The 27,176-nt window shown below is 46.9% G+C and overlaps 1 protein-coding gene across 1 annotated transcript in view; it reads right to left on the reverse strand.

Annotated features, from left to right (window-relative positions):
* Positions 1–1,265: 1,265 nt before the first annotated feature.
* The window catches only part of LOC138080758 (putative serine protease 47), a 44,191-nt gene continuing 18,280 nt past the window's right edge, over positions 1,266–27,176 (reverse strand). The window contains exons 3-7 of the mRNA XM_068973620.1: positions 16,622–16,906; positions 15,441–15,624; positions 13,722–13,999; positions 11,268–11,428; positions 1,266–1,675 (exon numbers count right to left, since the gene is read on the reverse strand). Of these exons, the coding sequence (XP_068829721.1) occupies positions 1,328–1,675; positions 11,268–11,428; positions 13,722–13,999; positions 15,441–15,624; positions 16,622–16,906 (1,256 nt within the window). The 3' untranslated portion in view covers positions 1,266–1,327. The remainder of the gene's footprint in view (positions 1,676–11,267; positions 11,429–13,721; positions 14,000–15,440; positions 15,625–16,621; positions 16,907–27,176) is intronic.

Below are 27,176 nucleotides of genomic sequence, written 5' to 3' on the forward strand. Positions count from 1 at the left end.
CATGGGGGTGGGTGAGGGGATGTGAGGGTGGGTGAGGGGACGTGGGTGTGGGTGAGGGGACGTGGGGGTGGATAAGAGGACATGGGGGAGGGGGAGGGGCCATGGAAGTGGTTGAGGGAGCATGGGGATGGCTGAGGGAGATTCTGGGAGTCTACTCTAGGATCAGAGATGTGAGGACTGCCAGACTGGACCTCAGCTCGCGGCCTGACAAGGGCCTCCTCGTCCTGTCTCCAGCTCAGTCTCCTAGATCCCCCACATTCAAGAGCCTTCTGTGCTGCAGGCTGGAACTCCCTTCTTTATGGCCTGGGTCATTATACTCCAGTTCAACTCAATTGTCCTGGACTCTGGGAACTTCCCTCTACCTCCACCAGGAGGAGCTCCTCCCTCCTCCAAACCCGGGGAGTGATGCTTCACTACCTCACTCCCCTGCACTACAGACACCTGACGATATGTCTTACTTCCTATTACGGGCTGAATTGTGTACCCCAAATTCTTATGTTGAGTCCTAACCTCCAGCACCTCAGAATGTGACTTTCTTTTGGCTGTGCAGTCCAGCAAATGGGATCTTGGCTCTCCACCCAGGGACTGAACCCACATCCCACGCAGTGGCAGCCTGGATTAAACCTCTGGACAACCAGAGGTCCCCAGAATGTGACTTTATTTGGAGTAGAGCTTTTAAAGAGATAACTCAGTTAAAATAGGACCCACTAGGTTGGGTCCTAATCTAATATGACTGGTGCCCTTTTAAGAAGGGGAAACGTGGACACAGACACACAGAGGGAAGGCAGTGTGAGGACAGGGAGAAGATGGTGTCTACAAGCCAAGGCGAGAGGCCTCAGGCTGCTGGGCTCCGGAACCGTGAGATGATAAATGCGTGTTGTCTAGAACACATTGCCTGTGATATTTGTTACGGCAACTGGAGCTGACTGATGTTCTTCCTCTGAGGCCTGTGCATTTCCATGGTAGGAAGACACCCTTCTCTCTCCCCAGCTGGACTCCTTCAGAGTCCCCACCCCTGCCTCCTCCTGCTGTAATGTTCCTGCCGGTTCCTGTTTGCTTGTCCAGGGAATCAGACGACAGACCTCAAGAGAAGGGCTGAGTGCTGAGGATCAGGAGGAGCAATAGGGCCCCAAGACAGAATCAGGATGACTCTTTCATTTGTTTTTATTTGGCTTTTCAAGCTTGGATTGTGGGGGTCACAGCTGGTAGACAGGGAAGCCAAGAAGGGACCACTGAGAGTGACGGGGCTGGGGGAGGGGAGAGGGGAAGGTTCCAGTGAGGAGGCTGGAGCCTGAGGCACAGAGCAGGAGCTGAGGGGCTTGGCGCATCACCGCATGGTTTGCCTCGGGGAACCAAGCAGGAACAGCAGCAGGGGCCAGGTCTGTGGAGGCCCAAAGGCTGTGCCCAGCACAGACGAGGCGGCAGCCTGCAGAGACTGGTGTGGAAACTGGGTCTGTGGAGGAGTGGACGTGGGCTCAGGGAGCGGTGTAAGAGCAGACATGGGCTCAGGGTGGGGTGTGAGTCTCTGGATCTCTTCGATCCAGTTGGTGAAGTAGGCGACATTGGTGAAGATGCTGGGGTAGATGGGGTGTCGGCAGTCAAAACCCCAGCTGGCCAGCCCCATCAGAACCCAGGAACCGATGAAGTCACAGACGAGGGGGCCCCCGGAATCGCCCTAGGAAAGAAATGGGAGTTCACGTGGGTGACTGAGCCAGTTCTGAGAAGACCAGGTAGCAGGGTGGGGCTTATGAGTCTCTGCCCTCCAGCCTCATTCTGTGAAATTCCAAGCACCAACTTCCCACTGCAGATCAGCCCAATTAAGCCATGCAGGCAGGCACTGGAATCATGCTTCAGGAAGTCCTGATTGACCCTCAAAACAATCACAGATCTATATCCATCAATATATGGATGCTATGCCCAGGGAGGGTGTGGTGGCCAGGGACAAAGCACTGTCCAAGGCCGAGAAGGGACAGACAGCTGCAGGATATGAGCTCAAGAAGGCTGGTCTGAGAGTGGAACCAGCTGAAGCTGCTGCAGACCTGGATCTTGCAAATTCTGAGCTGCAGCAGCACATGTCCACCCAGGTCCGCCTCCTTTTTCACTCAATTAGTCAGTCCTTTAGTTTTCTCTCAAATTCTTGGTTGAGCATCTTCAGAAAGTGCCCATACCCAGGCCTGGGGGAGGCAGCCTGTATTACTCAGAGAGCAATGAAAGCTGCTAGGGTCCCCTGAAAGCTGCTAGGAGTTACTGGAGTCTTGAAATGCTGTCAGGGCAGGACCACCTGGGTGGAAATCTCTCACTTCATCACCCAAAGGGAAGGTGTCATCCTTGGAGGCAGGGTGAGAGGAGCAGGATAGCTGTGCTTGCTGCCTTCCATACACTTGTCTAACACGCACATCCAGCATCCAGGGAAGCTTCTGCCCTGGGCACAGGGGTGAAATGTCAAGGTTCCTCTTTCATGGAGTTATTGTAAATAAGGCAACCAGCCTGTCATTGTCAGATGTGACATGTGGTAACAACACATGGAAGGGACAGGAGAGGAAGGGAAAGGCATTTCATAGGGTGGAAACATAGAGCTTTCCCAAGCTGAGAGTCCAAATGGGACAACCCAACTTTCTGATGCTGGAGCAGAGGGAGCAGTGAGTGCAGACGAGGAGAGGAGGGATGGCCAGGTGGGTGGGAGGAAGAGCAATGACATGTGGGAAGCGAGGGGGGTAGACGGGACTCGGATTCCCAGGGCCTTATGGTGGGGGTTGGAGTTGACGCCCATGGAGAACTGAGCCTATCTCAGGGAGGTGGTGTGGAGGGGAGGTATAGCCCCGGGGTCTCCAGCATTCAGAGGTGGGCAGGGAGGGGACCAGGTGCAGAGTGGAGTAGCTGGCTGGTCCTGGTGCCCAGGAAATGGCAGTGACACTTGGTCAAGTGCCGAGTGAGAGGAGGATTTGGGGCCACGGGTGTATCTGGCAAGACAGGTCCCCAGGGACATTGGCCATGTGGCTCTGGTGGTACTGGGGACACTCCTGGGTAGAGTGAGTTAGATCCAGGGCTATTAGGAGGAGTCTCTGGGGGAAAGGAGGCAGAGAAACTGGGCAGTAGCGGGAAGGAGAGTGCCACTGCACATTTATACGAGAGCCGTGAAAGCGGAGACAAGACATGGAGCAAGGGAGCCTCTGGACACCCAGAGCTCCAGGAGGGACTGGGTACAATGGGCCAGGAGGCTCAGAAGAGATGGAAGATGTCCACTGGACTGGGAAGATGAATGGCATTTTGTCCAACAGAATGCTTTGAAGTTCTCAGTGAAATAGGAAGCAAGCTCTCCAGCTGAGAGGGAGGGGTGGGGGAAGTGGTGACTTGAAGGAAAGAGAAGGGTACATGGTGTGGCTAGCCAAAAGTAACCCTCAAGGACGGCCATCCTCATCAGCAGAACCTGGGGCTATGTTACCTTACGTGGCAAAAGGGACTCAGCAGCTGTGATGGAGTCGAGGATCAGGAAATAGGAAGATTATCCTGGATGATCTGGTTGGATCCAGCATAAACACAAAGGTACTCATGAGGAAAGAGGGAAGCAGGAGGTCAGAGTCAGAGGAGGAGATGTGATGACAGGAGCAGAGGGAGAGCAACGTGATTTGGTGGCGCAGGAAGGGGCCATGAGCCGAGGAATGCTGGGGACCTCTAAAAAGATAGAAAAAGCAAGAAAACGTTTTCTCCTAGAGCCTCCAGAAGGGAGCAGCCAGGCCAACACCTTGATTTTAGACTCTGACCTCCAGAAATGTAAGATAATACATTCTGTTGTCTGAGCCACCAATTTAAGGTGATGTCACCAAAGCACCAAGAAAGTCACACCAGGGGCTTCTTGGACATTGGGAATGTGCCATCATCAACTCAGTTCTTCCCTTCTGGTGTCCCCACCTGGGTTGCCCTTGGCCTTCCCCACAGTGTACCCTCCCTGAGCTGTTCAAGGCCAGGGGAAGGCCTGGTCCCTGTCTACCACAGGCCTCCAGGATTCGTGCAGATAAGCCTCATGGTTGCTGATATTATGGTGAAATCTAGGCCAGTCTGTGGGAAATGGGAAGGGCTCCAAAAGCCTCCTGCACCCTAGGGAGCTCTCAGCACTAGTGGGAAGCCCCAACACTAGTGTATCCCATGGAAAGTGAGCTGTGGTTTGCACTATTGAAGAGACAGAGCAAACCAAGGCAGTGTGTGTGTGTGTGTGTGTGTGTGTGTTGTGTACTGTGTGTATATGTGTTGGATGGGGCCAGGGCAGTGAATTCTACCTTGGGTGAGAGGACAGGTCCAAGACAGGCCCAGAAGAACAGGTACAATCCTGGTAGAAGGAGACAGAACAGGCCAGGATATTGAAAGCCAAAACTTGCTAGTTCAGCTTCAGTTCAGTCACTCAGTCGTCTCTGACTCTGTGACCCCATGAATTGCAGCACGCCAGGCCTCCCTGTCCATCACCAACTCCCGGAGTTCACTTAGACTTGTGTCCATCGAGTCCATGATGCCATCCAGCCATCTCATCCTCGGTCGTCCCCTTCTTCTCCTGCCCCCAATCCCTCCCAGCATCAAAGTCTTTTCCAATGAGTCAACTCTTCGCATGAGGTGGCCAAAGTACTGGAGTTTCAGCTTTAGCATCATTCCTTCCAAAGAAATCCCAGGGCTGATCTCCTTTAGAATGGACTGGTTGGATTCCCTTGTAGTCCAAGGGACTCTCAAGAGTCTTCTCCAACACCACAGTTCAAAAGCATCAATTCTTCAGTGCTCAGCTTTCTTCACAGTCCAACTCTCACATCCATACATGACCACTGGAAAAACCATAGCCTTGACTAGACAGACCTTAGTCAGCAAAGTAATGTCTCTGCTTTTGAATATGCTATCTAGGTTGGTCATAACTTTTCTTCCAAGGACTAAGAGTCTTTTAATTTCATGGCTGCAGTCACCATCTGCAGTGATTTGGGAGCCCCCCAAAAATAAAGCCTGACACTGTTTCCATTGTTTCCCCATCTATTTCCCAAGAAGTGATGAGACTGGATGCTATGATCTTCGTTTTCTGAATGTTGAGCTTTAAGCCAACTTTTTCACTCTCCTCTTTCACTTTCATCAAGAGGTTTTTTAGTTCCTCTTCAATGTCTGCCATAAGAGTGGTGTCATCTGCATATCTGAGGTTATTGAGATTTCTCCCGCCAATCTTGATTCCAGCTTGTGTTTCTTCCAGTCCAGTGTTTCTCATGATGTACTCTGCATATAAGTTAAATAAGCAGGGTGACAATATACAGCCTTGACGTACTCCTTTTCCTATTTGGAACCAGTCTGTTGTTCCATGTCCAGTTCTAACTGTTGCTTCCTGGCCTGCATACAGATTTCTCAAGAGGCAGGTTAGGTGGTCTGGTATTCCCATCTCTTTCAGAATTTTCCGCAGTTTATTGTGATCCACACAATCAAAGCCTTTGGCATAGTCAATAAAGCAGAAATAGATGTTTTTCTGGAACTCTCTTGCTTTTTTGATGATCCAGTGGATGTTGGCAATTTGATCTCTGGTTCCTCTGCCTTTTCTAAAACCAGCTTGAACATCTGGAAGTTCATGGTTCAAGTATTGCTGAAGCCTGCCTTGGAGAATTTTGAGCATTACTTTACTAGCGTGTGAGATGAGTGCAATTGTGTGGTAGTTTGAGCATTCTTTGGCATTGCCTTTCTTTGGGATTGGAATGAAAACTGACCTTTTCCAGTCCTGTGGCCACTGCTGAGTCTTCTGAATTTGCTGGCATATTGAGTGCTGCACTTTCACAGCATCATCTCTCAGGATTTGATATAGCTCAACTGGAATTCCATCACCTCCACTAGCTTTGTTTGTAGTGATGCTTTCTAAGGCCCACTTGACTTCACATTCTAGGATGTCTGACTCTAGATGAGTGATCACACCATCGTGATTATCCGGGTCATGAAGATCTTTTTTGTATAGTTCTGTGTATTCTTGCCATCTCTTCTTAATATCTTCTGCTTCTGTTAGGTCCCAACCATTTCTGTCCTTTATAGAGCCCATCTTTGCATGAAATATTGCCTTGGTATCTCTAATTTTCTTGAAGAGATCTCTAGTCTTTCCCATTCTGTTGTTTTCCTCTATTTTTTGCATTGATCGCTGAAGAAGGCTTTCTTATCTCTTCTTGCTATTCTTTGGAACTCTGCATTCAGATGCTTATAGCTTTCCTTTTCTCCTTGGCTTTTCACTTCTCTTCTTTTCACAGCTATTTGTAAGGCCTCCCCAGACAGGCATTTTGCTTTTTTGCATTTCTTTTCCATGGGGATGGTCTTGATCCCTGTCTCCTGTACAATGTCAACAACTTCAGTCCATAGTTCATCAGGCACTCTACCTATCAGATCTAGGCCCTTAAATCTATTTCTCACTTCCACTGTATAATCATAAGGGATTTAGGTCATACCTGAATGGTCTAGTGGTTTTCCCTGCTTTCTTCAACTTCAGTCTGAATTTGGTAATAAGGAGTTCATGATCTGAGCCACAGTCAGCTCCTGGTCTTGTTTTTGTTGAGTGTATAGAGCTTCTCCATCTTTGGCTGCAGAGAATATAATCAATCTGATTTCGGTGTTGACCATCTGGTGATGTCCATGTGTAGAGTCTTCTCTTGTGTTGTTGGAAGAGGGTGTTTGCTATGACCAGTGCATTTTCTTGGCAACACTCTATTAGTCTTTGCCCTGCTTCATTCTGCATTCCAAGGCCAAATTTGCCTATTACTCCAGGTGTTTCTTGACTTCCTACTTTTGCATTGCAGTCCCCTATAATGAAAAGGACATCTTTTTTGGGTGTTACTTCTAAAAGGTCTTGTAGGTCTTCATAAAACCGTTCAACTTCAGCTTCTTCAGCGTTACTGGTTGTGGCATAGACTTGTATTACCGTGATATTGAATGGTTTGCCTTGGAGACGAACAGAGATCATTCTGTCATTTTTGAGATTGCATCCAAGTACTGCATTTTGGACTCTTTTGTTGACCATGATGGCTACTCCATTTCTTCTGATGGATTCCTGCCCGCAGTAGTAGATACAATGGTCATCTGAGTTAAATTCACCCATGCCAGTCCATTTTAGTTCACTGATTCCTAGAATGTCAATGTTCACTCCTGCCATCTCGTTTGACCACTTCCAATTTGCCTTGATTCATGGACCTGACATTCCAGGTTCCTATGCAATATTGCTCTTTACAGCATCGGACCTTGCTTCTATCACCATTCACATCCACAGCTGGGTATTGTTTTTGTTTTGGCTCCATCCCTTCATTCTTTCTGGAATTATTTCTCCACTGACCTTCAGTAGCATATTGGGCACCTACTGACCTGGGGAGTACCTCTTTCAGTATCCTATCATTTTGCTTTTTCAAGGAGTGGTGGCTGTGCGGGCACAGGAGGGCCTAGAGGAGCCATCCCACGCTGAAGGTCAGGAAGGGTGGTGGAATGAGATACTCCTCATCCAAGGTAAGGAGCAGCAGCTGTGCTTTCCTGGAGCAGCCGTGAAGAGATACCCCACGCCCAACGTAAGAGAAACCTAAGTAAGATGGTAGGTGTTGCAAGAGGGCATCAGAGGGCAGACACACTGAAACCATACTCACAGAAAACTAGTCAATCTAATCACACTAGGACCCCAGCCTTGTCTAACTCAATGAAACTAAGCCTGCCCTCAGGGCAACCCAAGACAGGTGGGTCATAGTGGAAAGGTCTGGCAGAATGTGGTCCACTGGAGAAGGGAATGGCAAGCCACTTCAGTATCCTTTCCTTGAGAACCCCATGAACCGTATGAAAAACTTGCTAAGTACCTACTGAATGTCAGGCACAGTATTAAACTTTCTACAGGGACCCTATTAAGAGGAGGCTGTTAGCAACCCCATTTCATGGGTGAGGAAACTTAGCTAAGGTCACAATCCCAGTAAATGACAGATCGAATACTGAAACCAGGGCTCTCCTGCCCTGCAGTCTGAGCATTGAATGCCTCTGTGGCCTGTCTCTCCTCAGACCTGTTTCTGAGTGCCCTGCACAGGGGGAGGGGTACTTCCAAGGAGAGGAGAGGGGCCTGGGTTTCAGGGTGGGGGCTGGAGCAGGTGATGCGGCAGCAGATGAGTCTAGATGGAGTGTCTCAGGTAGGCTGTGGTGACTGAAAGGCTAAGAGAGGGAGGAGGGGGGTCATCTAATGCCTTGGCTCTTGGGGGTCCATCTCAGTGCTGTCCTCAGCCTGGGACGAAACGAGAGGAGGAGTGGGCTCAAGGGGCACTATGGATGTCCAGCAGGCAAGGAGACAAAGGGTTCCAGCCCTGAGCTCCGTGGGCATGACCTCTGCAGGCTGGAAGGGAGGTCTCGGGTGACAGCAGATGGGGACTCGGGGTCTGAGCCCTTTGTTTCACCTTCGGGTGCAGCTGACTCTGTGAGAAGGACAGGCCAGGCCAGACAGCCAGACAGTTCATACCACTGGCTGTGGACTGGGAACCAAGAAACCTGGGTCCACCTCCTACAAGGAGGGCAAGGGGCCAAGCTTCTCCCCTCTGGCTCAGCAGCTCACTGGGCCGCCATGAAAACAGCTGTCTGTGAGGCCATCCTGTGGGCCAGGTGCATCTCATCCCTCCTATGTGCATTTCCTGGCATGCCAAAGCATATCACCACAGACTGGCTAACTCCTCTGAAATCAACAGAAATTGATCTCACAGTTCTAGAAGTCAGACGTCTGAAATCAACTATCTGTGTCTCTCCGTCTTTCTATGAGAAAACAAGTCACTGGATTTAGTCAGTTCAGTCAGTTCAGTCGCTCAGTCATGTCCAACTCTTTGCGACCCCATGAACTGCAGCACACCAGGCCTCCCTGTCCATCACCATCTCCCGGAGTTCACTCAGACTCGCGTTCATCGAGTCATTGATGCCATCCAGCCATCTCATCCTCGGTCGTCCCCTTCTCCTCCTGCCCCCAATCCCTCCCAGCATCAGAGTCTTTTCCAATGAGTCAACTCTTCGCATGAGGTGGCCCAAGTACTGGAGTTTCAGTTTTAGCATCATTCCTTCCAAAGAACACCCAGGGCTGATCTCCTTTAGAATGGACTGGTTGGATCTCCTTGCAGTCCACGGGACTCTCAAGAGTCTTCTCCAACACCACAGTTCAAAAGCATCAATTCTTCAGCGCTCAACTTTCTTCTCAGTCCAACTCTCACATCCATACATGACCACTGGAAAAACCATAGCCTTGACTAGACGGATCTTTGTTGGCAAAGTAATGTCTCTGTTTTTCAATATGCTATCTAGGTTGGTCATAAATTTTCTTCCAAGGAGTAAGCATCTTTTAATTTCATGGCTGCAGTCACCATCTGCAGTGATTTGGGAGCCCCCAGAAATAAAGTCTGACACTGTTTCCACTGTTTCCCCATCTATTTCCCATGAAGTGATGGGACCAGATGCCATGATCTCCGTTTTCTGAATGTGAGCTTTAAGCCAACTTTTTCACTCTCTTCTTTCACTCTAAATTCAGCAAGGTCTCATCTTGTGATTCTCAACAATCGTCTCTGCAAAGACCTAATTCTAAATAAGGTCACATTCTGAGATTTAGAAGACACACATTTAGGAGACACTATCCAACCTACTATACTATCCTTGCAACAATCCCATGACGGAGGCCTCAACACCCTACGCTATGAATGAGGACACAGGCTCAGAAGTTGAAAAGACCACCCAAGGTCACATGCTGGTGCAGTGTCTCTAACTCCAGAACCCTAACACTTCCCCTCCACTCTACGACACCATCTATGGAAGAATCAGCACATGATGCCAGCTTGGGAGCCTGGGCCCTGAGGATGATGTGGTAGAGGTCAGGTTAGGCTTGGAATCAGAACAAAGGGGCCCAAGTTGTGGTGTCTTATTTTAGGGTAGCCACTTTCCCTCTCCAGGCTTGTTTTCTCACCTATAAAAAGGCACCACAGAGAGTGGAAAAAAAGCTTCACACTCAAATATCCAACAGTGGGACTTCCTTGGTGGTCCAGTGGTTATGAATCTGCCTTCCAATGCAGAGGATGCAGGTTCAATCCCTGGTGAGAGAACTAAGATCCCACATGCCCCAAGGCAGCTAAGCCCACATACTGCAGCTGCTGAGCCCATACGCTCTGAAGCGCGCATGCTGTAACTAAAGGGAAGCCCACACGCTGCAATGGAAAGCCTGCCTGTCACAACTAACACCCAGCCAACACAGGCAAAACAAACAAACAAAGCAAAACCAAAACCCCCCAAAACAAATATCCAGCAGCAGACTGATATCTGGAATATGTAAAATGCACAAAGAGCCCCTAAAGGAAGAGACAGGCAACCCAACAGAGAAGTGAGAGGGGAGAAAAACCCTGAAAGGAAATGTTACAGAAAAATATGTCCAAAGATAGTAAATATGCAAAAGTACATTTAATTCATCAACCACAATAATTATGAAAATAAGAAAAGATGGAAAGTGCTAAGTATTGGTGAGAATATGAACTCTCATCCACTGCTTGAATGAGTGGAAATGGTGAACCACTTTGGAGAAGGTTGGTAACATCTGCCAAAGTTTAATATACATGTACCTTTTAATCCAATAATTCTACTCAAGGGTTTTGTGAAATAGAAGATAAAACATTTGGAAGTGAAATGAAATGAAAAATTTGGAAAGTACAAAAATATGCATTACAGTGTACCTGATCATAGGATTCAGTGGACAGAGGAGCGTCCGATAGAGTAAGAAGACTGAACACACTACAACTACAGGCAACAGTATGGACGAATCTCACAAATACAACGTTAAGACAAGAAAGGTTGACAACTGGAAATACATTCTATTTACAGAACATTCAGAATCTAATCTAAGGTATTACAGGTGAAGATGGTGGTTTGTGTTGGGTGTTGGTGACAGGAAGGAGGTGTGAGCGGGGCCTCTGGGGTACTGACCACATGTTGCCTCACTATGTGAACATTTATCCAACTTATGAAAAGAGCATGGATATACTCTTTTGTATGTATGTTACACTTCAATAAAAACTTTAATATATGCCTCAAGAATAGATGCTGTCGATGCCCTCATGTGCAAGGGAGTTAGGAAGGGGGGTTGACCTGGGGGACACTGCCAAGGGATGGAGCCCAGGAAGACGCATGGAGGAGGAAACGGGAAGTCCCAGGGGCTCCACAAAGAGAGCAGAGGCAACACAGCCCCTCCCCAGAGAAACCGAGGCCCTGAGACCAGCAGGGGAAACAGAAAGGACCTTACTCACTTGGCAGATGGACTTTCCTGTGGAGAAGTCCCCAGCACACAGCATGTCCTCCTGCACAGAGAGGTTCTTGCCTTTCGCAAATCCATATAACATATTACAGAACTTGTTCTCAGTGAGGCTCACCTTACCCTCCTGGAGATGGAAGGGTTCGAGCAGAGGTGCTGTGAGGATAAGAAGAAAATCAGGGAAGGATGCTGTAGCCGAGCTACAGAGCTCTGCCTTACCAGTCAGCACTGCCCCTCAACATGAGGTTTTCTCTGCACAGCTGAGCTTTCATCCTTGTTTCAGTCTTCTACCTATGCCTAATAAGCCCTCCCGTGTTTCTCAAACGTTTCCAAACTCATCCTATTCCCTCCACCTATTTCATAGCAACAAACTACACTCCTCCTATTCCACAAAGGAAAAAGGCAAATCCCTCCAACACATGCCACTCACTGGTGCTTAGCAACCATTCACCAATCTATCTACCCTGTCACAAACCATCTCATCCACTCACCTTTTGTCTATCATTAACCTTGCTTTCCATTCACTTGTCCCTCCATCCATCTACCTATCTTTCCTCATGTCCCATTCACCCACTCACCCTTCCATAAATTTGCTTATACACTCATCTCTTCATCCATCCCTCCATTCTCGCCTCCAGCAATAGACCACTCACTGCATCTCTCTCCACCACCCTTTCACCCACCCGCCCAACCATCTTCCCTTCCACCCACTCATACTCCCTCCTTCTCCCATCCATTCTCTCATCCAATCACTGATTTATTCATCATTCAATTACTCATTTATTGCTCTATCCTCGTGCTAAGTATCTTTTAACTAATGATACAGGGGAATATTTTAGTTGGGGCAGACAGGGTAAATGAAGTAAATGAATAGCATTACTTTAGATCTAATAAGTGGTATAAAGGAAATATAACAGGAAGATGTGCCATTAGGGGTTGCCTATTTTAGCTCACATGATCAAGTAAACTCCTCAGAGGGGCAGCTGAGTTGCATATGTAAAGAAACAAGTCATGACAAGGTTAGTTGGGAGAGTAAATGCATCCAGGGAGACAGCCAAGGTGGAGACCTGAGGTGGGAATGGCCTTGGCATCGTCAAGGCAGGAAGGAGGCCTGCTGGCTGGGGTGGTGTGGGTGAGGGATGCAGCAGGAGGTGAGAGAGAGTAATGGGGCCTGAGAGCCAAGGCAGGGAGTTGTGACCTTATTTTAAGTAGAAATGAGAAGGCACTGGGGGTGATGAGCAGGGAACTGGCATGACTCCTGCTCTAAAGCAAATACTCAAACGGCTACATGGAGAGTAACATAGAGCACACAGGGTGGGAGCCGAGATCAGTCTGGAGGTCCAGGGAAGAAGCACCCAGCGCAGCAGTGGGATACCTACCAGGTGCCAGGCCCTGCCTGGGGCACGGACTGGGATATTGAAACAAGAAAGACAGGGTCCCTGTCCTCAGGAGGAACCAGTCTGTGTGTGTGTGTGTGTGTGTGTGTGTGTGTGTGTGTGTGTGTGTGAAGTGTGAAGTGTGGTATACATGTGTGTTGTGTGGGTGGTGTGAGAATTCTGGGGACCTAGTTGTTTGTCCTATGATTATTGAGTGTTAACCGACACACTAATAGGCAAGGACCAGGGATGCTGGAACATCCCACCTAATGAAGCAGCATCTGTTCAAAATGCCTGCAGCACCTCTGTAGAGAAACACCATACCAAATTATGACCCTACAAATAATGACAAATAAATATTCTTTCCCTCCCTAATTTGGCATCGTAAGCATTTCACCAAGTCATAGACACTCCTTTCTTTAGTGGAGACTCTTGCTCATAAGTTTTGGTCTCCTTTTCTTCTCTTTCAATCTTAAAAAATACAATTTTTTCATGTTACTCAGTTTGTCTAACAAGTCTACAAATTAGATAGATGACCTGACCTGGGAGAAAACCAAAGTGAGGTCTGGAGAGTGAAACCTTCTCAAGTTGTAATAATTCTAAATTGATCAGGCAGACTCAGAGGTCAGAGGTCATATTTGAGTTTTCTCCACTTTTCCCAAGCACCTCCTATGGCACTGGGAAATCAGAGAGTTTGTCAGTGACCTGGAAGGAGTCAGGCCCCAACCATGACCTTTGAGTTAGATCAAGTCATCTCAGATCTATGGTTGATTTAAACCTTGGAATCAAGAACCAGAAAGACTTCAAGAACTCAGATTCTTGATTCCAAAGTCAAATATTCCCAGACTTCAGAGTTTTACACTTAGGGAACACCAAAGCTTTAGAATCACACACTTTCAGAACTAGAACTAGAATGGTTCAGTCCTCTGGAAATGAAGCATAGTGGGCCAAGGGGACCTTTGCCTGGGGACGCCTCAGGTGGAGACACACCTCTCTTTTTTGCCCCTCTGTCCTTCTCCCCTTCCTTCTCCTCCCCATTCTCATCCCCCCTCCAACTCCCCACATCCCCTTACTTTCCTCGTTGAGCATCCCCCAGCCAGTTATCCAGCAGGATGAGTTACTGGGGAGCTTCATGCCAGGGACTGAGAGGCAGGCAGGGATGACGTAGGAGGTGAAGTTCACAGGAAAGCGCAGCTGCAACATGGCAATGTCACTCCCAAAGGGATGTAACTTCTCGAAGTCTGGGTGTGTGATAATCCGGCTCACAGACACCTCCCGGGTCTGAGGGGTGTGCTGGTACAGCTGGGTGCTTCCTAGCAGAACCCGGTAATTCTCTGGGGCTTTGGATTTCCTGGAGGAGGAAAAGCGCACTGCCACCATCATCTCCAAGTGGGGACTAGCTCTTTCCCTGCATCCTCATCTAACTGCCCACACGCCTCTGGACCCCTCCACCCGACATGACACCAGACAGCCTTTGTCTCCCCATTTCTAATGTTCAGGAGCCCTTCTTTCCTGAGGCTAATTGATACCCTACTTACAGTTTCAGACATATGGCTGGCTTCTCCATCACACACTAGAATTGAGGAAGCACTGAATCCTTGTTCTGGAAAGGTCCTTGGTGAGGTCATTAAATGAAGGCCTTCTGATTGTACACAGCAGGCATTCTGGCTCAGTTCAGGCTCTAACTTTACCCTTCCCGAGATGCCATACAACCCACCTTCTGGCCCCACACTCCTGTTAACCATCCCCTTTCTCTAAAGACATCCATGCCCAAGGCCTGCTTCTCCACTTAGTTCCAAGGACAAAAGATTTGTTAAATAAATGAGCAAATGGGTGCAGGAAATGGAACTTTGCCTTGTTCCCCCAACACAGGTGCTGAAACTTCCCACCTCCCTGACTGTCTTCACAGCTCATCTACTTGCAGACCCTCTCTCATGTTCCCCTCACCCAACCCTTCCCCTCCAGCAAGGCCTCCCTCTCCACACATCTTCTCCCGAACCCCCACCCTATCTGCTCTGCCCTTCTCATCCATGCTGGGCTTTCTCTTCTGACAGGATGGAGACACGGTGAGGTGGGATTTGCCACCCCTGAAGCCACCAAGGGGCTTGCACGGAGCATGGCACAGAGTGGGTGCCCGTAAACTCTGAGCCCTCAAAGCTCCAGTGCCCAGACCTGGGCTGTGATGCCTGAACTCCCTGGTGACCCCTCCTCATCCGTCCAGAAGCCAGTCACTGAGCCAGCCCCACCTGGCTAGGTGAATTAGACTCTGAGCAGCCCTGTCACTCTCCCAGGGAGCCCACCTCCCCCTTATGCAGCCTGGCACCACGGCTCCCTGCATGCACGCCAGTGACTGTGACTCCTCCTGGGCACAGTTTCGCAGGACTAATAAGAATCTCCCGGCTGCTGGCCACACATGTAGTCCCAGGCCCCCACCAAGAGTCTGACACCTGGAAATATGGGGACACTGAGAAGAAGCTGTGGTCTGAGATGGGTCCACACCACATGGCAGTGAGGACTGACACTGCCGCTTTCCTGAGGCACACCTGTGTTGGGGAACGGACACAGGGGCCAAGGGCAGAGCATGAGGAGGATCTGGGCAGGTGAGCAGGGAGGACAGTCCAGGTGGAGGGTACACAGCCCAAAGGCAGGAATGACATGCCTCTGAAGGCCACAGACTGCCCAGAGGAAAGCCCAGAGGAGCTGACATGGGACACCATCCCCCTTTTCTCATCTTCCCCTGCATCCTCCTCCCCTGCCAGAGCCTGCGCTGGCAGCCTAGGAGGGAGACTCACTTGAGAAAGCAGTGGGCAGTGGAAAGAAGCCAGCTGGAGTTAATGAGGACAGCTCCACAGATGTGCGAGCCCTGGGACCGCAGGCTGGCCTGCCACGGCCACTGGCCAGCCTCCACGTCCCGGCCACCATAGATCCTCCCCATCACCTTGGATTTCCCGCACACCATGGAAACTCTGCTGCCACCTACAATAGAGACACTGTTGGTGCCCCAAATGTCACAACCAGGAAGCTCTCCCCACTTCACAGATGGGAAAACCAAGGCCAGGCGTCTAGCAGTCTAGCCAAAAGGCCAGGTGTCTAGTGGTGTAGCCAAAATGACAGGACTCTGCCTTCACTGGCTGCCACTGAGGACTGGACAGCAGAGCACAACACATCAAGCCCTGTGGGGAAGAGGACCCAGGGGTCTGGGGGGTGGGACAAGGAGGGACCAGCTCACAGGAGCGTCTCCAGGCAGGTGGACATCCTTGAGCAAGGCTGCCGAGCGCTGGGCATGGCACAGACCTCACTTCCCTCACCTCGCTCGCCTCAATGCCTTGTCTGGTAGATCAAAGAACTAAAGGTCTCAGAAGTTACCAACATTACTTTCTCAAGATCACGGCTTCTAAGGGCCTGTGCTCCCTCCACTCTACCCCATGTCTTAGGGAGGAGACTTGCAGGCAGAAGTTGTGGTGCTGTGTGATCTGGGGCAATTCACTCCCCTCTCTGACTCTGCAGGAGTCTCCATGTCTAAAAGAAGAAGGAGTGGGCTAATGGGGACAGCCTGGTTCTAGGACTCACACTCGGGAGGGCAGGAGTGTGCCCAGGCCTCCTGAGACCGGCATCCAGTCTAGGGCCTGGGCTCCCAGGGCCTCAGTGAGGGGAATGACACCCCTGGTCCCTGGACTCAGGCCTGTTCACTCAGTAGTCCTAGAACTTTCTTCCACCCAGCCTCCAACCTCCAGGGCAGACCCTACTAGTCCCCACTCCCACAGCCCCACAAAGGAATTGGGTCTCTTCCCTCCCAGAGGCCTCACGGTGGAGGGCCTGACCCACCTGTGTGGAGGGGATCTCTGGGCTGCCTGGTTGGAGGGAAGGCCAGAGAAAAGATGATACTTAGTGACTCACCAGGCCCTGGTCACAGCCGGCCGCCCACAGGCCCTGTAGGCTAGGAGATCTTGGCCTGAATGGAGGCCCAACTCACCTGTAGCTCCCGGAGCCAACCGCTGTGCTCGCCAAGTCGGAGCGCCGCCCCTCAACGCTCCCCCATCGCCTGCAGTCGGGCCGGGGGCGGCCGTGGCTGGGGACCCTCGCAGCTCCCGGGTGGCCACGTTCAGCAGCAGCAGCCAGAGAAGAGCCGCGGGCTGGCCTAGGCGTGGGGGGATCCCCGCCTCCCCGCCCATTGCCAGGGTTACTGACCCCAGCCTGACCCCACCCTGCTCTGGCCCCGCCCCAGACCAACCCCAATCCACCCCTATCTTCTTGAAAACTTTATAAACAGCGCTACTTTTAATTTTTAAACCATCAAGTTCATTTATACAAAGGACAAGTCAATGATTTTCAGTAAATGTTTTAAAAATTTATTGATTTATACTTAAGTAAACCTTTTGTTTTAGAACAGTGTTAGATGTGCGGAAAAACGGCAAAGATGATAAAAAGAGTTCAAATATTCCTCCTCACCCCGTTTCCCGCAATGATCAGATCTTGCATTACTCTGCACGTTTGTCACAAGTAGTGAGCCGGTACTGATACATTAATATTAACCTAAGTCCATTCTTTTTTTCTTTCTTTTTTCAATCTTTTAAGTTTAAGGTGCGTAGCATAGTGATTTGGAGAAGGAAATGGCGACCCACTCCAGGATTCCTGCTTGGAGAATCCCAGGGACAGAGAAGCCTGGTGAGCTGCCGTCTATGGGGTCGCACAGAGTGGGACACGACTGAAGCGACTTGGCAGCAGCAGCAGCAGCATAGTGATGTGCCTTGGGTGCATCATGAAATGGTCATCCTGATAAATTTAGTGAACCCACATGGGTACAGAATTAAAAAAATAGGAAAAAAAATGTGTTTCCAGTGATGAGAACTCAGGATTCACTCTAATAAGTTTCCTGTATAATATAGGGCAGTGTTAATTATATTTATCATGTTGTATATTACATTCCTAGTACTTAACTTATAACTGGAAGCTTGTTTCTTTGACTATAGCTATCTAATCCCTACCTCCCCATTCCTGGCTTCTTGTAACCACAAATTTGATATCTCTTTTTCTGTGGATTTGTTTTTGAAGTATAATTGACCTACAATGCTGTTAGTTGCTATTACACAACATAGGATTGGATATTTCTGCACATTTCAAAATAATAGGAATAGTTATGATATGTCACCATACAAAGACATGACATAGTTATTCACTATATTCTCTGCAGTGTTATTTCTTACCCATTTCATACTCATTTATTTGGCAATTAGAACTTAAAATATATATATATATATATATATTTTTTTTTTTTTAAATTTATTTTGGCTCCACTGGGTCTTTGTTGCTCCACGAGGGATTTGTCTAGTTGCAGAGAGCAGGGAGTAGGACTCTTCGTTCTGGTGTGGAGGCTTCTCATTGCTGTGGCTTCTCTTGTGGAGCACATTTTCTAGGGCATGGAGGCTTCAGTAATTGAGGTGCACTGGCTTAGTTGCCCCATAGCACATGTTGTCTTCCTGGATCAGGAATCGAACACATGTCCCCTGCATTGGCAGGTGGATTCTTAATCACTATACCACCACGGAACTCTAGCCATGGGAACTTTATACCTCAATCTCCCTCAGCTTTTGCTTTCTTCCCCCCAATCCTCTCCCTTCTGGTAAACACCTGTTTGTTCTCTTTGTCTATAACTCTGTTTATGTTTTGTTATGCTTGTTCATTTATCTTTTAGATTCCAAAAGAAGTGTAATCATACAATACTTGTCTGTGTCTGACTTATATCACTTAGCATGACAGTTTCTGGGCTTCCCAGGTGATGCTAGTGGTAAAGAACCCACCTGCCAATGCAGGAGACATAAAATAAGCAAGTTCTAACTCTGGGTAGGGATGATCCCCTGGAGGAGGGCATGGCAATTCTCCCCCAACTGCCCCAGCACAGTATTCTTGCCTTGAGAATCCCATGGACAGAGGTGTCTGGTGTGCTTCAGTGCTCAGCTTTCTTTATAGTCCAACTCTCACATCCATACATGACCACTGGAAAAACCATAGCTTTGACTAGACAGACTTCTGTTGACAAAACATTGTGTCTGCTTTTTAATGTGCTGTCTAGGTTGCTCATAGCTTTTCTTCCAAGGAGCAAGCGGCTTTCAATTTCATGGCTGCAGTCACTATCTGCAGTGATTTTGGAGCCCCAAATAATTAAAGTTTCTCACTGTTTCCATTGTTTCCCCATCTATTTGCTATGAAGTAATGGGACCAGATGCCATGGTTTTAGTTCTCTGAACATTGAATTTTAGCCAACTCTTTCACTCTCCTCTTTCACTTTCATCAAGAGGCTCTTTAGTTCTTCTTTGCTTTCTACCATAAGGTGGTGTCATCTGCATATCTGAGGTTATTGATATTTCTCCTGGCTATCTTGATTCAGGCTTGTGCTTCATCCAGCCTGGCATTTCACATGATATACTCTGCATAGAAGTTAAATAAGCAATATGTGTGAATGGACCCTCATCTTTCTGAATCATTGCATTGTTCCTATCAGGTGGGTCAAAGAATTCCCATCACTGTTGGGGAGTCCCAGCAGAAATCATGCAGATGGATAGAGGGATGTCTGTACCTTAGGCTGCTGGGCACTCCTTCACCATTTGTGTGGTCCTAGCATCTGGGCCCCTAGAAAGGTGGGTCTGGTGGACAGATGGCATGCAGAGGAGAACCTTCAGAGGTGTGTTGTTGGTGTAACAGGCAGCAGTCAAAAGTCATGGTGCTTCCTGGATAAGAGGTCAGATAACCAAGTGCTCTCTCAGGAAAAGGCCCTGAGAGTCAGTTGGACAGCTCCAGGTATTGCTGGCTATTCTGTGGCACAGCTGATGGGCAAGGACAACTCCACATTGGGTCCAGGTGGTGAAAGTCTAAAAGTCTTGTGTCCCTGAACCCAACTTCCCCAGGAGCTGTGGGGACTTGAGTATCAATCTGGTCAGCTGTATCACTAGGTCTCAACCAACCTGTGTGTGTGTGCTCAGTCATGTCTGACTCTTTGCGACCTCATGGACTGCAGCCTGCCAGGCTCCTCAGTCCATGGGATTTCCCAGGCAAGAATACTGCAGTGTGCTTCCATTTCCTCCTTCAGGGGATCTTCCTCACCCAGGGATTGAACTCAGGGATCCAGGGATCAATCTGCACTGCAGGTGGATTCTTTCTTTTAAGGCACCAGGGAAGGCCTTCAACCAGTCTAGATCCATGGAAACCTAATTTCTCAGGGATACACAGGACCTCTGGGGATCAGTGAACTGACAAGGATGAATGTGGGTGTTTTGCAGAAAGTTTTCACTTTCGTCTCAGGTTCAAAGAATTTCTTAACAAAATAAGCCACTTGTTATACACAAATAAATAATACAAAAATTTATTAGAGAATTATCTAGCTTTCTTTCAATATACTAATGTTAAAAGAGAAGAGAAATAGAAACAGCAGAGGATACATCACCGAATTGGGTTTTGACCAACATCCAGAATTAACCGCACTGGGAAGTCCCCTGACACAGCATATCTGGAGTCTTAGTTGGGAAAAGTTCCCAGGCAATGCATCTGCTTCATGAGTGAGACTTCAAATATTGCAGTTTGGGATTCCAGTTTATAATCTCAGGATGCAAACTGATACCATCATCAATCTGTGAGCAATTTCAGCTAGGTTTCACGCTAATGCTATTTGTTTGTCATGTAAAACTGGGAATATTGTTAAGCCTGGGGCTTGGTTGGCCAGTGTCCCTCCGGGGGCTCAACAATTTCAAGACTTGTCTCCTGTCTTGCCTATGGTTCTGCACAGCTTGCACTTACAATAGGCAATCAAGCCACTCAAGTCAGTGCTGTGTCCAAGCAAGTTAGAAGCAAGGTCAGAAGCCTGATCTGCTTTGTCTCTGAAGCCTGATCAAGACTATTTAATTTCCCTAGTAGTAGGGAGGCTTTGTTCCTGAGAGAGAGCATTGCTGCTGCTGCTGCTAATTCGCTTCAGTCGTGTCCGACTCTGTGCGACCCCATAGACGACAGCCCATCAAGTTCCTCCGTCCCTGGGATTCTCCAGGCAAGAACACTGGAGTGGGTTGCCATGTCCTTCTCCAGTGCATGAAAGTGAAGAGTGAAAGTGAAGTCGCTCAGTTGTGTCTGACTCTTAGCGACCCCATGGACTGCAGCCTACCAGGCTCCTCTGTCCATGGGATTTTCGAGGCAAGAGTACTGGAGTGGGTCGCCATTGCCTTCTCCAGAGAGAGCATTAAGGACTGAGATTTGGAGAGCCTGGGGAGTCCCACTCTGAGGAAATACAGCTCTGACGTTCTCAAATCCTTTAGACATGTTCTCCATTCTTTTCTGAAGGCTTAGGATTCTTCTAGCAGTGGAAGCTCATCTCAGTTTCATGTTTCCTTTATAGGATGAAGTGACTCATTTTTTTTAAAACTATTCAACAGGAATTCGGCAATAAGGATCTCATGATCTGAGCCACAGTCAACTCCCAGTTTTGTTTCTGCTGACTGTATAGAGCTTCTCCATCTTTGGCTGCAAATAATATAGTCAATCTGATTTCGGTATTGACTATCAGGTGATGGCCATGTGTAGAGTCTTAAATTCAGACTTAAATTGAAAGCAGGGAAAACCACTAGACCATTCAGGTATGACCTAAATCAAATCCCTTATGATTATACAGTGGACGTGAGAAATAGATTTAAGGGATTAGATCTGATAGATAGAGTGCCTGATGAAGTACGGATGGAGGTTTGTGACATTGTATAGGAGACAGAGATCAAGATTATCGAAAGAAAAAGAAATGCAAAAAATCAAAATGCCTATCTGAGGAGGCCTTACAAATAGCTGTGAAAAGAAGAGAAGAGAAAAGCAAAGGAGAAAAGGAAAGATATAGCCATTTGAATGCAGAGTTCCAAAGAATAGGAAGGAGAGATAAGAAAGCCTTCCTCAGTGATCAATGCAAAGAAATAGAGGAAAACAACAGAATGGGAAAGACTAGAGATCTCTTCAAGAAAATTAGAGATACCAAGGGAACATTTCATACAAAGATGGGCTCAATAAAGAACAGAAATGGTGGGGACCTAACAGAAGCAGAAGATACTAAGAAGAGGTGGCAAGAATACACAGCAGAACTGTATACAAAAAAGATTTTCACGACCCAGATAATCACGATGGCGTGATCACTCATCTGGAGCCAGACATCCTGGAATGTGAAGTCAAGTGGGCCTTAGGAAGCATCACTACGAACAAAGCTAGTGGAGGTGATGGAATTCCAGTTGAGCTATTTCAAGTCCTAAAGATGATGCTGTGAAAGTGCTATACTAAATATGCCAGCAAATTTGGAAAACTCAGCAGTGGCCATAGGACTGGAAAAGTTCAGTTTTCATTCCAATCCCAAAGAAAGGCAGTACCAAAGAATGTTCAAACTACTGCACTATTGCACTCATCTCACATGCTAGCAAAGTAATGCTCAAAATTCTCCAAGCCAGGCTTCAACAGCATGTGAACTGTGAACTTCCAGATGTTCAAGCTGGTTTTAGAAAAGGCAGAGAAACCAGAGATCAAATTGCAAACATCCGTTGGATTATCAAAAAAGCAAGAGAGTTCCAGAAAAACATCTATTTCTGTTTATTGACTGTGTGGATCACCACAAACTGTGGAAAATTTTTAAAGAGATGGGAACACCAGACCACCTGACCACTTGAGAAATCTGTATGCAGGTCAGGAAGCAACAGTTCGAACTGGACATGGAACAACAGACTGGTTCCAAATCGGGAAAGGAGTATGTCAAGGGTGTATATTGTCACCCTGCTTATTTAACTTACATACAGAGTACATTATGCGAAATGCTGGGCTGGAAGAAACACAAGCTGGAATCAAGATTGCTGGGAGAAATATCAATAACCTCATATATGCAGATGACACCACCCTTATGGCAGTAAGCAAGGAAGAACTAAAGTGATGAAAGTGAAAGAGGAGAGTGAAAAAGTTGGCTTAAATCTCAACCTTCAGAAAACTAAGATCATGGCATCTGATCCCATCACTTTATGGCAAATAGACGGGGAAACAGTGAAAACAGTGGCAGACTGTACTTTTTTTGCACTCCAAAGTCACTGCAGATGGTGACTGCAGCCATGGAATTAAAAGACGCTTGCTTCTTGGAAGAAAAGTTATGACCAACATAGACAAAATATTAAAAAGCAGAGACGTTACTTTGCCCACAAAGGTCTGTCTAGTCAAGGCTATATTTTTTCCAGTGGTCATGTATGGATGTGAGAATCGGACTATATAGAAAGTTGAATGCCGACTAATTGATGCTTTTGAACTGTGGTGTTGGAGAAGACTCTTGAGAGTCCCTTGGACTGCAAGGAGATCCAACCAGTCCATCCTAAAGGAAATCAGTCCCGAGTGTTCTTTGGAAGGATTGATATTGTAGGTCAAACTCCAATACTTTGGCCACCTGATTCGAAGAACTGACTCATCTAAAAAGACCCTGATGCTTGGAGAGATTGAAGGCAAGAGGAGAAGGGGATGACAGAGGATGAGAAGGTTGGATGGCATCACTGACTCAATGGACATGAGTTTGAGTAAACTCCTGGATTTGCTGATGGACAGGGAGGCCTGGCGTGCTTCATTCCATGGGTTCTAAAAGAGTTGGACATGATTGAGTGACTGAACTGAACTGAACTGAACTGTTTCAACAGGAAGCTGCAACGCCATCAGATGGAGCCATGTGATCAGTGTGGAAATCAGCTGACCCCACAGCCACCTCCTGCCTCCCATGGATTCACCCAAGAATTTCTGAACCCTCTTAACGGTGAGTCTTCTGGCCTTTTCTCCCTTATTGTGAATCCTCCTGCTAACAAAACATTCTGTGGAAAATTAAGAAAAGCAAACCGTAACTATAGTTGGAGTCTGGAAGGTCTGTAGAGGGAGCTCTCATGCCGTGTCATTCATCCTCAGTTACCCAACAGGAAGAAATAAACCTTGCATTCCCAAACAAGAAGTGCAGCCACATCACCACTCCAGCTGGAGGAGGAAGACTTCCCTTTTGGCCAGCCACAAACCCAGCTAATAGAAAATTCTGCAGTTTAGCTAAAGAGAAGCCATTGTCCCCTGAATGTTTTCTTTCTTCCGCTGAAGTTACACTTTTTCCCATGCTGATGACTTATTCCGTTGTCCTGCGCTCCTTACCTTAAAAGCCTTCCATGATGTGTAACTCCTTGGAGCATCTCCCTATCTTCCAAATGAAGTGCTGCCTGGTTTCATGAATCACTTACTAGAGTCCATTTATTTTAAATTTGAAGTAAATCTTCAAATTTACTTTTTACTTCAAATTTACAAATTTTTCTTTCTTAATGTGCTGGTGACAGCGATGGGATCTCAAGGGAATTTCTGATGACATTTAGAGACAAGGAGAAACAACTGTGGTGCCCACACATCCTCTGAGTTCACTGTTTTTCTTGCCATTCACAGAGATTGTTAGTAAGCTCCTCTTGGTTTGCACTCCATTCTCTTTGCATTTGTGCCCCTAATCTAATTGGCTTTCCTTTCAGGGAGGTTTGGGTTGGCTGGCAGATCATTCTGCCTGAGGCCAAACCCATAACCTATTAGATCAAATTTCCAGTGCACAGTAACATTTCTTGGTTGTTGCCAATCTATTTTTGAGTGGTAAACCCTAGCCCCTAATTTTGTTTGCTAGATCCCAATTTGGGAACCGCTGACGATGTAGTTTCTACTTCCCCATGTGTTTGGAATCAGTATCAGCCCAGCTTCTGTGCTCAGAACTGTCGGTGGCAGCTATAGGTCTCCATTTTGCATGGAATCAGTTTGTAGTCCCCATTTCTAGGGATTTGCTGGTTTTATCATTTTACCCAATACAAGGTTCTCTGAGAATTAGTGATTGTGCACGCCAGCCTTATTTTGGCCAGGCCATAGTAGCATCTCTCGGGTAGTGTTGATGTATTATGGCATAGGTTTGTTTGTCTTGTTTGGGGATGACAAAGGCTAGCTAAAGAAATGGTAGCCTAATCCTACTGAGCATGTCACCTTCTGGCACAGCTGCTTATTTTATATTTTATATGGAAGAGCTATAGACCTTGAGGCTATAGATATTTAGAAAGATGGCAAATTTTTACTAATATTGATCTAGAATTATAGTAGTCATTGTGGGGAGTGTTCCAGGTAGACAAGATTGTTCATTTAAGGAAAATCCTAGAGAGCACAGGATCCCAAATTGGACAAAGTGAAGGAGATGCCTACTTTAATTGACATGTAAAAGCTTACAGAAGGTTTCAAGATTCCAAAATAGCTTCATTTAAGTACTCAGTACAAAAAGCTAAGGAATGCATTGAAACATGTGCATTACCATATGTAAAATAGTTAGCTAGTGAGAAGTTGGTATATAACACAGGAAGTTCAACCTGGTGCTCCTTGACAACCTAGAGAAGTGGATGAGTTGGGGTGGGAGGGAGGTTCAAGAAGAGGTGGATAAATATATATATTCTCATGGCTGGTTCACTGCCACGGCCAGCACAAGCAAGAGTTGCACCTGCACAGGGAGAGAACGGAGCGTCCCCGCTAAGAAAAATAAGAGAGAGACAAAAGATGGGGTTGAGAGGATCAGACCACAATTGGCTGATGCCTTTCTTTATTAGGCTATAGTATTTATAGGATAATGTACGTGGCTTAAGACATGTACAAGATTATTTTTTAACCTCAGGATACAATCACTAGACCCTTACCATTGTGTACAGAGTATACTAAGTAATCTATCTTCTATGACATGTTGCAGGACACCCTGACCTTAAGGGCTGTAAAAACTCTTCAAGGGTGGCGGGACAGGGAGCTTAGGAACAATGCCTAAGGCTCTGCATACCTGCCGAGCAGCTCCCAAGACTTAACCCTTTACGGGCGGTCCCCCGCAGCTCCCCTCTCTTTATTTTTTTTTTTTAAAAGCTCCATAAGGTGTCGGTGTTGCAACATGTTTTTATGTATCAGAATTTTCATGTGTAAGAATTTTTTAACAATACTACAAATAAAACAAGGAGCCAAACAAATCACAATAAGCACAACAATCAAAACCGCGCCCACAGCAATTATGCTTCGCCACAGTGAATGCAAGCTAGGGAAGTTAGAAAATAAATTTTGTAAAAAATTGTCAACAGTATCAGCTATGTTTAGAGTAGCTTTAGGAGAATTTTTAATATTAAGAATTTCATTATGTAATTGCAATAGGTCTAGAGAAACATTAGTATTAAACCAAATTCCTTGTAGATGTTTTTTCACCTTATCCCATGGAAAGTCAGATGCATTATAAGCCTTTTTTGTAACACAAATCCATTTATAATTAGCATGACATTGAATTTTCATGCGAAAGCTAATGCTCTGAACTTGTTCTCCTAGAACTCTAACCACATCATATAAAGCTGATAATCTATCTTCTATTTTTCTATCTATATCTTCTTGTGTTCTCATTACTTTAGTAACGTTATATGACAAGGAATCTACAGTATGAGCAGCTTGAATGGATTGTGCCAGAGATACAGAAGCAGTAACAGCAGTTGCTATAAGGGTGATTAAAGATACTATACCCAGAACAATCAGGCTCACACTTTTTTTAGTGCGGTTAAGAGCCGTGTTAATGCGTTGTAGCAATTTTAAAGCAGTCTCGTCATACCAAGCTTCAGTTATTTCAACTGGTAACATTACAAAAGCAGGTTGTTTTACTATTATAACTTGTTCTCCTTTTGCAACACCTCTTATGCAATTGGTAAGTATGCAATTAGAACAATTTAAATGATAAATATTCAATGACAATGTTATTTCCACATGGCTTTGTATCAACATAAATGGGTAAGGGACACAAGCTCGGGGATATAAAAACCCCGTAACTCCTACATTACCATATTTACTCCCACTGATATTGGGTTGTAAATATAGACTATTGCCATGACAAAAAGCAGCCAAAAGTTTCCACAGTTCTGTTTGATATGTGTGAGCAGCGTTTACAGAGAGAATGGGTGGATGCTGTCCTCGATATTCAGGAAAATCAGGTTTTCTTCCAGGTGCCCAATCTCATAAAAAGGTGGTATTGGCATTGTTGATGTTGTACACCGACGCAACCCGGGCTCGACATAAAGTCCAAGGAGTGTCTATTCCTATGCGGATGCTTAGATGTTTGCTACAAAACGGAATGTCGAGAGGTCCAGTTCCGTCACGGTGCGATCTTTTTCCGGTTTTTTCATCAATGCCAGAAATAGTCACTCGAGGATAGGATATATCAGCTGACACCTGTATACAGTGAGGATGCTGTAATTGATAAGAAAAGCACATAGGATATTGCGTAGTAAGACCATAAAAGGAGATATTGGCTTGTTGCTGAAAAAGTACCTCTTTAATGTTTTTTCCTTGTAATGTCGCTGCCATAGCAATGCCTTGCATATAGGAGGGTCCAATGTCAGCACAAATACGAATATAATCAGACAGATCTGCCTTCTTTCTATAAGGTCGTAAAGCAGCTTGACAGGCAGAGTTAAGTTTTCAAAAGCCAATTGTTT

This window comes from Capricornis sumatraensis, chromosome 6 (genome assembly GCF_032405125.1).
Source record: "Capricornis sumatraensis isolate serow.1 chromosome 6, serow.2, whole genome shotgun sequence".
NCBI classification, from domain to species: Eukaryota; Metazoa; Chordata; class Mammalia; order Artiodactyla; family Bovidae; genus Capricornis; species Capricornis sumatraensis.